Source organism: Musa acuminata, chromosome BXJ3-8 (genome assembly GCF_036884655.1).
Source record: "Musa acuminata AAA Group cultivar baxijiao chromosome BXJ3-8, Cavendish_Baxijiao_AAA, whole genome shotgun sequence".
Classification (NCBI taxonomy): domain Eukaryota; kingdom Viridiplantae; phylum Streptophyta; class Magnoliopsida; order Zingiberales; family Musaceae; genus Musa; species Musa acuminata.
Genome location: NC_088356.1, coordinates 43,624,196 through 43,638,212, shown reverse-complemented (window position 1 = coordinate 43,638,212; position 14,017 = coordinate 43,624,196). Strand labels below are relative to the sequence as shown.

General features: G+C 45.7%; 3 protein-coding genes across 3 annotated transcripts; 1 reads left to right on the top strand and 2 right to left on the bottom strand.

The window, feature by feature from the left end:
- Positions 1 to 600: 600 nt before the first annotated feature.
- On the bottom strand, positions 601 to 1,839 carry LOC135645487 (thaumatin-like protein). The gene has a single exon (XM_065163890.1). The coding sequence runs from the start codon at positions 1,487 to 1,489 to the stop codon at positions 737 to 739; it is 753 nt and encodes a 250-aa protein (XP_065019962.1). The 5' UTR covers positions 1,490 to 1,839; the 3' UTR covers positions 601 to 736.
- A 4,728-nt stretch (positions 1,840 to 6,567) lies between these two features.
- Positions 6,568 to 9,697, bottom strand: LOC135645649 (probable auxin efflux carrier component 1c). Its single transcript, XM_065164267.1, has 6 exons — positions 7,956 to 9,697; positions 7,613 to 7,874; positions 7,416 to 7,501; positions 7,097 to 7,254; positions 6,901 to 6,977; positions 6,568 to 6,811 (listed from the first exon to the last, which is right to left on the bottom strand). The coding sequence occupies exons 1-6, from the start codon at positions 9,217 to 9,219 to the stop codon at positions 6,745 to 6,747; spliced, it is 1,914 nt and encodes a 637-aa protein (XP_065020339.1). The 5' UTR covers positions 9,220 to 9,697; the 3' UTR covers positions 6,568 to 6,744.
- A 2,493-nt stretch (positions 9,698 to 12,190) lies between these two features.
- On the top strand, positions 12,191 to 12,910 carry LOC135646180 (basic blue protein-like). The gene is made up of 2 exons (XM_065165433.1): positions 12,191 to 12,467; positions 12,550 to 12,910. The coding sequence occupies exons 1-2, from the start codon at positions 12,287 to 12,289 to the stop codon at positions 12,747 to 12,749; spliced, it is 381 nt and encodes a 126-aa protein (XP_065021505.1). The 5' UTR covers positions 12,191 to 12,286; the 3' UTR covers positions 12,750 to 12,910.
- The last annotated feature ends 1,107 nt before the right edge of the window (positions 12,911 to 14,017 follow it).

Genomic DNA, 14,017 nt, shown 5'->3' with positions numbered 1-14,017 from the left:
TGATCTGCGTTTTAAAGGGTCCCAACGTAATATTAAATTTTAACCAAGGATAAACTTTTTATTGTTAATGAGCATAATACAACAGCATTTGTAAATTTTTTTTAGGTTTTAGAGGATATATATAGAGCTTTGTCATAATTATATATTTCTCGTGCAATCGACATGATGTTGGAGATGACATGACATCAGATAATAGCACGTGTAGCAGTGCTTATGAGTTGGTTAGTTTCACGTCTGTGATCAGGAGCTATTCTTTAGCAATTCCCGATATCGGTTGGGATGTCGATGGATCGCCCGATACAGCCCGATACATTCATTATATCAATAGATAACGGTTCTATGGTCATCCGTTATACCATAGAAAATATAACGGAGAAGATGTCAGTGACACGAATTAGACTTACAGCCAGCTATAAGTGACGGGACATTATGATGTTACGTGTCAGACCATATAAATTGGTATCAAATTGCGATCTTAGATATATTAGCAAGAACTCAGTAGCAAGCAATGGAGTAATTCCAAGCGACAAGACACCACAAGATCCGTGACCTCAAGGCCTCACAAAACAAGAACCGTCATAGCGGTGGAGTAGAAAGACGTGCAAACCAAACAAGCAATGCCTACCAGCGGTATATATTGTAGCAGGGTGCAGTACCTGTATTCTACTGGTGGAATGATCCAAACGACCTTTACTAGGAAGAAGAGTGGAGGAGCAGCGGAAGAAGACAGGAAGGTTTAGTGTTGAGGGCAGAAGGTGATAAGGTAGCTGGCGCCGGTGCAGGTGAAAATGCTGGTGGGATCGTCGTAGGCGTAGGAGTAGGCCCGCGGGCACGCCGTCTTGAACAGCCTCGAGTATGCCGTCGGCTTGCATTGCTGCGGGTTCCCGAAGCTGCCGGTGCAGCAGTACCGGGGGGAGCCGAAGGCGGAGCAGGCGCTCTTGCACGCGACCACTCGGTTGCTGTGGCCGGCGCGCACGGCCAGTCCCGCCGGGCACACCTCGTTGAGGTCTCTGACGCAGCCGGCGCGCCCGCACCTGCCGCTCCCCCGGAACGGCGTCATCGACATGCCCAGGTTGTAGCCGTCCACCAGGCTCACATCGTAGAAGTCCTGCTTCCGACCCTGCCCGAGGGTGATCTCCGCCAAGGTGGCCGGCGGAGCGCCCCCGACGCCTTTGCAGTAGAGCGCACCGTCGCAGTCGCCGGTCTCGCAGCGGCCGCGGCCGGTGGCCGGGTCGAAGGCGCAGCCCTGGTGGCCCCAGACGCGGCCGGACCACCCCACGGGCAGGCGGAGGGAGTAGGCCTGGTTAGGAAGGAGCCGGAAGCCCCCACGGGCCAGCACGGCTTTACCGGCGCTGGGCTGGACACCTGGCCACACCGTCTCCCTGCACTTGTTGTAGAAAGCCATCGTGGTGGCCGAGGACGGACCGGCATTGACGAGAGCCAACGAGAGGAGCACTAGGAAAGAGAGGCTTGGGAGCCTGGAATCCATGGCTACTGCGGCTGGTGGCGTTCAAGCAGCTCCTACTCTTCTTACTACAGTGTGTGAGGCGTGAGAGCAGAGAAGGAAACAGGGCATACCATACGACGAAGTGGCAGCTACCGAGGACGAGTGCTGTCAGAGAGATCAGTTAGAGCAGCAGACAGAGAGGGAAGTAATGATGGTGGGGTTACAGGTATCCTGTGTAACTCCGTAAACAACAGAGTGATGAGGAGCTGTACAAAGCGGAGGAAAGAAGAGAGGTCATCTGCTGGTAACAGTGGAAAGAGAAGGTCATGTGAGCCGTACAGATTACTGCTGGCTTTTGCACAGATTCTCTCGGCATGGGTGTCGCCTTGTCTGCCAGGATTTTGTGCTGTTCCGTGCATGTAACCCAGGAAAAGCTCTTTCTGCAACAATGTCACTACAATAGAATCCATCCTTAACACCATAAAATCTAAGCAAAACTATGAATGAATATTAGTGGAGGAGGATGTAGATCTAAATGTTATGTTGATTGTCATAAACTTTGCAAGATTGACATCCTAGATGGGCCCTGAAATCTGAGTCTTCATCACCTGGTATGTATGCTTTGTGACAGCAGATCAGGTTATGGAGACCATCATTTTGACCTTGAAAGACACGCAACTTGAAGCTACTTTTCACCCCAAAGAAGAGGCTTCATGCTGACAAACAGGACAGAAATGCTCCCAGTACATGTTGCTTTTCCTATACAACCAAATGTTATCCTTTTTGGATGTATTATATATATACACATATATAATGCATGATGGGTTGGATCAACTTTTGGCTTTTTGATATGTTGGGTCCTCAGACATTGTAATTTCCATGAACAAGAGAACACCACTAGAGTGAACAATACAGTAATTTCCTCTAAGCAAAAACAAAAAATAAAATGAAAAATAGAATTTATTTTGCTTGTAGTACCTGAAGTTACTAAGCTATTAAATATTCTTTTAGTTACCATTCTAATATGATGAAAATAAATAAAAATTCATTTAATTCAGATGATATTGCAGGAAAACTGATTCAATCCCAACATACACTAAAAAAGATAAATTCTTTATTGTTGCGTTTCAATCAGGTGATTTGATACTCTATTTATTCTAGGAAAAAAATATATAATTGAGAAAGGCCCAACCAAGTCTCATAAACCCAATTCTCAGCCCAAGCCCGGCCCATAAGCTGGCCTACAACCAGCCCAAGGCTCCGCAATCAGTCTTCCATTTATATCCACCATATATATATATCATCGCCATCAGATGGATTCAGTTTAAATGACCTTAATCCTTACTAAGGCATTAACTGATTTAACTTAGAACACCCAAATTGCTTATGTATTAAAGAACCCAAAAGATAATGTCATTTACTTGTGCTGCTTTCTCCGTTCGTGCCTGAGACGTTGGAGTGAAGGAATGCCTCAAAGTGCCAATTGGTAGCATCCCGTTTGAGAGGAGGAGGTGACTGTTCATTGATGACCCTTTAATGCTGCGCTACATTGCGTGCCTGAATTGGTCGACAGGAGGAACCCATCCATCAACATCCCCCACCACCCTTCACAGAAACCTCACCAGCTTCAGTAGCTTTATCCCCCCCCCGACTCCGCTGGTACTGCCGCCCATCGAGCCTCTCTCGTGGCCATGCCGGACCAAATCCCCTACCCGGTCCCATTACACAGCGTCATTACGTCGAACAGAAGAAGCACCGATGAATCCCATCAGCCAAAGCTAGGCTGTGGCCATGTCAAGCCCTGAAAGTACTGCCACCAACCACAAGACACATGGATCCAGCTACCGTTCCAAGAGCCTCCATGGCGTCGTCGATGGGTCACGAGGTGCATAAATGCATGCATGCACGCAGTGGGCCGCCCCCGCCCACGTGGGCGCCGAGCCGGCGGCCATCGCCTCGCCCCGCCATGGGAGACGGAGCTATGATAATGCCATAAAGAAGAGAGGCAACAGCACGTTGGTCGACATCGGAGACGTTGCACAGAAGTTTGCGGGAAAGAAATGGAAGGGGAGAGAGGGAGAGAGAGAGAGAGAGGTGGTCCATGGCGATGGCGTCGTGGTTTGGTGAAGGTTATTGTGGCGGTGGGACACCGGTGGTGGTGGGAGTCGTACCAGTAGTTATAATTGCGTGGAGACGCCGACGAGGAGTCGCTGTTTTAGGTGCGGGCGATGTCCGCCACTTGCCGGTGTCTGGTCGGCCGTGGGAGGGGCAGCGGTACCCCACCGCTCTCTCTCCTCTTCCTTTTGTGCTGTTGCTGTTGTCCCTTATCCTGTTCTCCTATCTTTGAACTCTCTTTTGCCTGTTCTTCATCCAAAGTTGGATTAATTGTGCTCCACAAGCAAGAATATTGAGAGATAATTACTCCTCTGATTAGATAAATAAAAGTCAAACTTCGTATAAGATTGAGTTATAAAATATTATATTTTTTGTTATTTCCATAGTGATGTACTAAACCCATTTACCAACTTATAAAATTTCTTTTGGTATTTTCATTTTAATTTTATATTATTTGTAGCTGAGTTTTCTTTGTTTTTTTCCTTTTATCATTGGATTCAAATTCACAACATTTTTTAGATATGTCCAACAACTGATATCCACTATTATGTGGATGCTATATAATTGAATTGTCACATATCTTTCATTCGTCAAAATTAACATAATTAAAAAAAAAGATTATAATGATGTCTATTCATATATTCGAATTGATTAGTGCATTGTTACACAGTATGTTTATACGATACGATGAAAAATCCTTTTTTAGGTAATAATAATATATTGCTCAATTCTTAATTTTTTTATAAAGCCAAGAAAAAGATGGCATTTGGGATGAGTGTGCAAATAAAAGATTTCTCAATTGGTATACATTGTATAATCTTAATCTTATTAATATCCACATCAGCCAAATGAAAAGAGACATGGACATGGCCCTTTCAATATCTGAAATCACCTTCAGCACCCATCCTAAGAACACTAACAGCAATTTGATTTAGGGAGACCACCATTTCCAACATGATTGAAGATAGAGGAGGTTGGAAGTGAAGCTCTTGCAACAACACATGCTCTACTCAATGGTTGTCTCAATGATTGGCTTTTGTGGTTATGTGGTGCCAAGTAGCTTCTCCACAGTGTAAGCAAAGATTGGGGTGAAGTTGGACAACATTTCTAATGATGAGATGATGAGGTAGAGAGGCAGAGATCAACAAAATTCCTAAGGGATTGACCCACACAGAATCCAATTGATTGAAGAGTCTTCATAGATAGATAGATAGATAGATACACAATCCCTTATTTATTTACTTAAAGCATTTGAATGGAATGATAATGATCAATAATTTAATATGTATTATTATATATTAAAAAACCATGTTCATATAATCAAGTTTATTCCAAAATTGTATATGAAACTTTCAATTGTATTATTTTGAATGAAAATTAGAACTTTGTCACAGCAAGTCCCAAAGGATTTGAGCCACAAAGCACACCCTATTTGTGATGAGTTGGACATTGCTTTTAATGTGGAATTCCAGCTTATGTGGACACTGCATCCAAGCAACATACTCTTTTCTCAAGAGCAATTATGAGGTGGATATCATATTATGAGGTGTCACTTCATTTCCTCAACTTATATTTGAACCACAAATTGGCACCAAATATATTAGTTCATAGTACAGTTGACAGATAAAATGACAATAGATTTTACTTGTTTTATATTATCATGCAAAGCTTTACTTTCTCCATAATTAATTATTACTTTAAATATTTACTTAGAGAAAGGAAATTGGTTATCCACTGTATTGTGAGTTTTGAATATATATATATATATATATATATATCGCTTTAAAAACAAGAAAATTGATAATTAATGTTACATACATAGTATTAGTTTAAATGAAAATGTTCTATTTCAAGTTTTTTCCAACTCTATTCATTTAAAAAAAATAAAAAAATATATAAAACTCTTAAGTCTCCACTTTTCTTATTCTTGTTGCATTTATGAGAGAATCTATTTCTTTCTGTTTAACTTTTTATGATCAGACTAATTATAAATTATTTTTTATAATTAATTATCTTTGACATTTCGATCCTTATATTTATAAAAAATAAATATATTGAGATCTTTAAACATGATTAAAGAAATAATTTTATAGGGTTAAAAATTAAAAGTTTTGTTGGAGCAACATATGTTTTAGTTTAATGTATATAGAAATCTCAATATAACTTTTGAAAATATAAGGTCGGAATATTAAAGATAGATAAATACAATGGATAATATAATTAGCCCTTTATCTTTATTTCACTAAATATCCTATTTATTCAACAGTATTTGCTAAAAATATAGAAAAATATGTTCATGTATTCCCTTATTTCAGTGAGGATTGGATCGAGTGCATGTGTTCGACGAAATGCCCGTAGAGAACACTTCTCTTTTGCCAGAGGAGAGCACGGCAAATCACGGATAACTCGCGACGAGAGGAAACGCAATCTGTCGTTCAGGTGCTACGAAGGATTCATCGGTGCAAAAGTGCGAGTTTAATGGTGAAGCAATGCTTCATCCACCGGAAAGGCCCACCACCTCCGGTTGCCGTCCACGCCTTTCCATGGCCCTTGATTTCCGTAGGAGAACACTACTGATCTTACCCGAAGGTGGAAAGCTTAGCTACCTGAAAAGAAGGGCAGCGAGAAGCAGCAGTCCTTTTCCCATGGATCGATTGCGACCCAAAGATGAAGGCTGTCGCAGAATATGTGGAAGGAGTCGCCGTCAAATCCATCACTCAGGCGTACAAGACCTTCTCCTCCACTCTTTTTAGCTCCACATCACCTTTTGTTCTGAACCACCATTGTCCCAGCAGAGACCTCATCCTCTCTCCTCTCCTTCCGTAGCTTATCATGGGAGGTTTGACTTGGCTACGTTCGTTCGAAGGAACACCTAAAGCTCTATTCAGGACACACACTGATACGTACGTGGAAGGAAATGGTGCACTGAGTCTCTCTTTCTTTTAACCCTTACTCTGTAATTGACAGGTATTCGGAACGAAAACTAAGGCGAGTACAGAACAAGAGAACAGAAAGAGCAGCTCAGATTGAAATAGCACATCATTTTGTGACATCATCATATCTCCAAAGAAAGAAGAATCGCATCTGGTCCGATTCGGAGTTAGATTTTGGGTTGCTTCGTTAATCTTCTCTTGCCTTTTGCTGCCAATTCCTATAGTAAGAAAGATTACCCACTCTGCAGATCAGAGCCCCAGTAAGATGTAGTACACCAGCGTGATTGGCAGCGCAATCAGCATCCCAAATATCACCCTGTGGCAAGTTGAACACCGATCAAGCACGCGGTAGAGTGTATGTATGGCAGAGAGCAGGAGAGAATGTTTGCAGAGCTCTGTACTCACGCTGTGCTGAGGATATCGGGATGCAAATTGTACTCCTTCGCAAACACGAAAGGGACGATGCCTTGCGGGAGTGACGCCTGCCGGGAGTCCAGGCCATCGCCACCGTAAAGAAAGAAAAAAGAAGAGTGAGTGAGGCCACCGTGGTGTCGGAGGGCAAAGACCGGTGAAGATGGAACGGGAGAGGGGAGGATGATACCTGCACGATGGCGATGCGGAGGAGGACGCCGCGGAGACCCACGGCAATGGAGGCGGCGGCCATGACAGCTGGGCCTGTTAGGAATCTCACGGCCATGGCAAAAGCTGCCACCGAATTCCCACATGCTATGATCCTCGGCTGCAGCGCCATGAACAGCCCTGACCAAAAGAAAGCCCATCAGGAGACAGTTCTCGGTAGCAAAGTAGCGCAAAAAGATAACGTCGAACGGCTCGCGAGCATGCGAGGGGAAGAACAATTCGAGCTAACGTGTCTTTTCTGCCACATGAAGGGAATGGGAAAGGTCGCAGTTGTTACTGACCCAGGCTGAACATGGCCATTCCGAGGCCTGCGTCCGACAAGATGGAGATGGAGCCCGATACAATGTCGGGCATGTTAACTTGCCATCTACAGGACCAAACAAATAGGGTTAAGAAAAGGAAGGAAGCGAGCAGGACTGCTGCTTGCTACTGTAGATACGTCAACTCTGTAGTATGGGCGTGTGATATGGGATTTTACTTGAAGGAGATGAGAGACCAGACGACGCCGATGAGGCTGGAGTAGGTGTTGGGGTTGCGGATCAGCTTCCTCCACACCATGATCAGGATGAGCCTCGTCATGACGCTCGTCGGTGGCATCGTCGTCACCCGCGTGAGCCCGGCCTTGGCTGGTCCCTGGACCTTGTCGTCGACGGCGTCGTGCTCGCAGCCGTTTCCTTTGTTTCCGAAGCTGAAGTCGTCCCTCTCCAAGCAGTCCGCCGGGTTCTCCTTCCGCCCCTCCACTGATGCCGTCAAACCAAATTCACAGCTCAGTAATGGCTATAATCTGAAGAAGTTAGTCAGAACTTGGGTTGATGGAATACTTCTGCCAGGCGAAACGGCCACCCGGACTTCTTTAAGAGCCGAAGGAACGACGGACGGAAAGCCGTACTCGTGGTGGTGGTTGTTACTGCCGACGAACACGTCGGAGACCGGTGAAGCGCTTGAGCTCCACACGAACATGTGAAGATCCTTAGTCCCACTATCCTCCGCCTTGAACACGGGTGCTTGCCCGTTGGCCTTTTTGGACCCCGTCGCCACCTCCGCCGCCGTCCCCTTGGGAGCGGTAGGCGCTGCCGGGGTGAACACTGAGGGATTCGGAGCTGGGTAGTGCGGCGTACCTGCCGTCGCCGGCAATTGGTAACTGATCTTGGACTTGGCAACCGCATTGCCGGCAGTGGCCGTTGCGGTGGCATTGGCCACTCCATGCTCCTCCTCGTAGTTGGAGGGCCGCGGCGTGGTGGCGCCTTTCGTCCCATAGACGTCGGCGGCGCCGAAGTTGGAGCTCCGCCCGACCATAGAGTAGAAGTCGGTGTGGTTGAAGCTGGAACCCCGGGGCGTGGGGTTCCTCGACGACTGCAGCGAGTAGATCTCGGCGTTGGTGAGGTTGGAGGGACGGGGGGTGGTGGCGGAGAACCCCATGGACCGCCGCGAGTACAAGTCCGACCGCGACGCGTTGGACCGCCGCACCGTGACGTGGAGCTTGCCGTCCTCCTTGACTTCGGCCTCCGTCTCCAGCATGTCGCCGTGCCCATCGAGCGACGTGACGTCGGAATCCACGGTGATGGACGCGATGGCGCCGGCAGTGTCCGGGAACTGCTCCGTGATCAGGATCCGAGCGGCGCGGTACTCGAACAGGAACAGCATGAGCGTGTACCAGATGATGCACTGCAGCACCACGATCTGGACCATAAGGCTGCCGGAGTAGCTGCCGTACATGCCCTTAAGCAGCGGGATGCCCATGACGAGGGTGTTGGGCAACGTGGACAGGGAGAAGATGGTGATGGTCCACTCGAGGGAGCCACGGCGGCTGAGCCTGTTCCAGGCGGCGAGCATGGCGAGCACCATCAGCTTCTGCAGCGTGTCCGCGGCGATGAACCGCATGTTCATCTCGTATGGGTTGTTAGTGGAGATGAAGTGGAAGGAGAGGAGCGGCACCGCGAAGAGCGCCACGAAGCGGTTGATCCCGGAGCACTGGTCCGGCGTGAAGATCTTCCACCACTTCACCGACCCATACGCCAGTATCATCGCCACGTACAGCGGCACCACCGCCGTCATCACATGGTAGAAGTCTGCACCCGTAATCATCTCGTCCTCCTTTCTTCTTCTCCTCCTCTTCTTCTTCTTCTTCTTCTTCTTCTATCTGCTTGCTTGGGGTGCCAAGAATACAAGAGGAGGATTACGAGGAGAGGAAGGAAACAAGGAGATAAGGTGGCGTCCTAAGAGTTCATGGCATCAAGAAGCATGTGTTTTTGCTTTGATTTGTGGAGCCGAGGATTAGCAACAGGAGCAACAACAGAGATCAAGAGAGAGAGAGAGAGAGAGAGAGCGCTTCTCGAGAGTAGCGCGCTTGGGAGGGAGAGAGCAGCCTCTTCCTCTTCCTTTCTCTCTCTCTCTCTCACTGCCCGGTCTCCGAGCATGGACTGCCTCTTTCTTTATTGACCCTTTCTCCCAAACTGGCTACTTTTTGCTTTGGACTTTCTCTCGTTCCTTTCCACCTCGCACTTGCTGTTCCCAGTTGCCTCCCTCTTTGAGGATCTGAGGAGCTCGTGGGGGGAGGCGATGGGTGGCGTTGGGAGTCCTCAGGCTTTTGCTCTTTACTGCCTTATAATACTCTCTAAATCTAACACTCGTTCTTATTCAATTATATGATTTCTGGCTAATGTTCCGATTTTTCGTAGCCACTAAAACTCAAAAGAAGGAAGACGACATGGGAGGAGGCGCTGATTGAAGCCAGCCGAGGAGGTGGTGGGTGAGGGTGTTCGCGTGGGCCGCTGCTGACGCCTCAGTCCTAACAAGATTTGCTTTTATCTACCTATTCATACATATATATTATATTATACTGTCAGATGAATATTCTTTTTTTTTTTCTTTTAGATTTTCCAGCTTTATTGAGCTTAAAATTCCTCACTGATGTAAAATTACAGAGATCAAAAAGATCAAATCTAACTGGTAAAATCTTAATGACTTCCTGAATTCGAATCTTATCCTAAGAAACTCATAAAAAAATATTATCATCAGCACTGTTACAGGGCCTCCTGAGGCATCTTTTCATCACCCTCTGTTACATGGGAATTTTTCTGCTGCACCAGCTTTAGGGGACATGGAAATATGGAAAGGAGAGGGAGAAAAGCAAAATGCCCATAAGGAGGCAGTGTTTCAGATGCCTTTTGCATAAATACCTATTTGATTCTCAGATTTCCTCAATTGACTTGATAAACACAGTGATAACTTTTTCCATCCTGTGAAATATTTAATCGATTTGCATCCATGAAATGAGGGATTCCAAGAACAGAGAATCCTCCAGAATAGACTCCATTGCCATCTATCTGACCTCCTTGACTGGATAGAGTACTTGTGAGAGTGGCACCTGATGGATACCTTGTAGGGCTAGTGATTGAACCTATACATACCCATAGCAAAGTGATTCTTAATGGGTTTACTTGCTGCAATTTGAAGATCATCGATCTATTCAGCTTCCAGTGATGTAGAATTTGTAGATGAACATGAGCTCTGAGTCTTTGCTGAGTTCATGAACCTGCCTCTTCCTGTACAGCATATGCCAAGGCATTTAGCCAGCAACCTGTTGTTGATGGAAATGCTCGAATCTTTACCCAAAGCATCCGTTGAGAATTTGCTGCAAGGCCCAACCCGAGCACGGAGAACTACTCAGCAGGCAAAAAGAGAGATGATGAACAGTAACCGGGGAACTTTTTCTTGTACAATACATGCAGCTACTGTTGCTGGGAATAGATGCAGTCATCCATTTGTCATCATGGAAAGCAAGAGAAACATGTCCTCACAGAATAAAGGAAGAACGATGGATAAAATGGAAGGATTGTGTTTGTTTGTCCCTGAAATCAATGCTACAATGACCGTCAACAGACATCCTTGAATGGGAGAGCGAGAACAGCCATCCAATGGTACGTGTGTCGTGGCACACATCACGACCAATGGAGGAATTGCGTCGAACATGTTGGATACGTTTCCTTCGCAGAGACGTCGGTTGCTTGGTTCTCCAGAATTGGGCCTTGGCTACAAGATTTGATGAGTTCTGACGAATCAAGCCCAGGGAAGTGGAACATGGAGGTTCTCCTTCCATTGACGAGGCGATTCGAGCTTCGGTGTCGGTGGCTGCTCTCTACCAACCATATGTTCCTGCCACTGAGTTGCTTCCATGAATGAACAAGCTCTCCTCGATCATGGACTCAAGCTCCTTCCGCGCGTCCTTGTACGGCCAGAACTAGTAGAGGCTCACGGGGGTGAAAGCGAGAAGCCTCCGCTTCTCTGGCGGCCTTACCACCACCCCCAACTTCGACCACCCAGCATCCAGAACCGAATCCCATCACAGAAAAACATTGACTTTGTGAAGGAGAGCCAGAAAGAGAGGATTTTGGTGACGTAAATCTCTTGCAATGGGACTTAGAGTTGACTTTTGATCGAGAAAGAAGAAGAAGAAGAAGAAGAAAGGCTTGGGAGATGCAAAGCGAGCTTGTTGTGTGGGCGGGAAGATTGGGTTGGGAGAGCGCACACACTGCAACTGCTCTCTACATGTTTGCTTTGGACAAGGAGATGGCGGGCAAGCCGAATGGCTATTAGTGGACCGGACCGGCCCAATCGTTCGTGGACCGGTCCGGAATCGCGGAGCAATGCTGGGTCGATCTCAGCCTCTCTGTCTTACGAGTCTGTTCTGGAGATGGAAGGGAAGACACGGTGATCAGTGTCATCCTTACTCATGAATCATGTCAGCAACTCGAACCTTCTTCCAAATGGAGAATTCCAAGTTCTGAGATCGTGCCGCATGGCATTATCTTTGCTCCATATCCATCTCCTTTACCCACTTCCTGCGTTCGCGTGTGCAAATTCCACGCCTACCGCAGCTTTGTGCGCCGTCACCTCCAAAGAATCCATAAACTATCACCAAGAACAAAGCACGAGGAAGCCAGCGTCGCCTCCCTGGTGGGTGCAAAAGCAGCGGACTTCATGGCGTAGTGGGTCGTGGAGCGCATTTTAACAACGCCACCAGTACAAAGCACAAGAACAAAAGTTAGGAGTCGCCCCAAACCCTTCGGTGCCTCACCTGCCTATAAAAAGGGCACGTCTCAGGCCCTCCACTTCAATCGCCTTCTCGTTGCCAGGAAGGAGTTGAGCAGCCATGGCTCAGGGAAGGGGCAGTGCGAGCCACGTCGTGGCCTTCGGGATTGCACTCCTTTGCCTTCTCCTTCTCTGCGAAATCGGTGAAGCAGCCGTGTACACTGTGGGGGACAGTCAGGGATGGACCTTCAACACCGTCGGCTGGCCCAAAGGCAAGCGTTTCAGGGCCGGAGATGTGCTCGGTGAGCTTATCTGGTTAATTGTCTTTCTCTACCTTTAGACCATGTTCATCGCTGATCATGCGGGGGTTGTGGTTCTACTCAGTGTTCAAGTACAGCTCGACGGCGCACAACGTGGTGGCGGTGAACGCCGCCGGCTACAGTAGGTGCACGACGCCGAGGGGGTCGAGGGTGTCCAAGACCGGGAACGACCGCATCAGGCTGCGTAAGGGGACGAACTACTTCATCTGCAACTTCGCGGGGCACTGCCAGGCGGGGATGAAGATTGCTGTGACTGCAGCTTAGTGACGACCTGTGATGCAAGTATATGGGACGAACTACTTCATATAGTGTGATAGACATGAATAAATGCACCGGCTGCTTTGGTCTTGCACCGCTGCAGAATGTAGTGATCTACTCTGATATGATGGTAAGGAATATGATTGAATGATCTATTTAAGGACAAATCTGATATATGTCATACGTGGATTTATTTATTCATATATGGGTTGATGTCTAACTCTTTGTAAGAAAAAGTCAATTGTTTGACCTAATATAGAACTATCTTTATTTTGATTTATTTGACAACGTTGAGTCTATTAGAACAATGAATAATAATATTTAAACTCTGATTACTGTATATGAATTTTTATATTTTTTTAAAAAAGAAATAATAATTAGCTAGAGCAAAATCGTAAATTTAAAGTAAAAAAAAAAGGTAAGGGTAAACTTATAATTTGTGATTTTTTACATTATATATTTCGGTGCCAGGAATTCATACATGAGCTTAAAACTTGAGATGTGCTGCATTGAGTCTGAATCACAAGTTTAAGTCAAACTAAACGATAAAGTTAACATACATGACATTGAGACTATAGTTTCTTATATCCTTGGACTTTACTCTAGAGTCTCATTTTATAAAGAGCTTCAAGTAATATGTAAACTTACAGTGATTCACTAATTTCAACTCTAAACCTAATTCACCCAAATTCCAGTATCCATGTAGGAAGGATTCATATGAATATGAATTGAGTATCATTCATATGATATGATTTTTCATCTTTTAACTTAGCTAAATGTATTTTTTTTTTCATTTTTTTTTTCTTAGCAGTAAATTTGGAACAAAGGAGGGAAGATAGGAGGAAGCATAGTTCAAAAGATCATCTTGAGAGTTTAGAGGTTTAATCTGGCTATGAAATGTTGCCTACATAGTCATTATGCAATTTTGTTAGAACTTATATCATAATATGGAGTCTATAGACTACTATATGATCAGGAAAAGAAAATTTCAGTGTCCTATGAGGTGGATAGTAACTCAGGTATCAGTCAAAACTTTTGTATCTCATGGATTGTTCAATCTATTGCATAAATTTGGATTACATTTTTGGTGCATTTTGTACCCAGAGTAACTGTAAAATCAAAGATGCCTACTTTCCTCTTCCTTACTAGTGTGTCCTCTACAGCAGCAATGAGCATCTCAATGTATGACTGTGGCACTCATTTTGAAATGCTTCATATGCATGAATAGTTGCAGTCTTTCTTTACAGATGAATCATCACACTGTGTTCATGAAC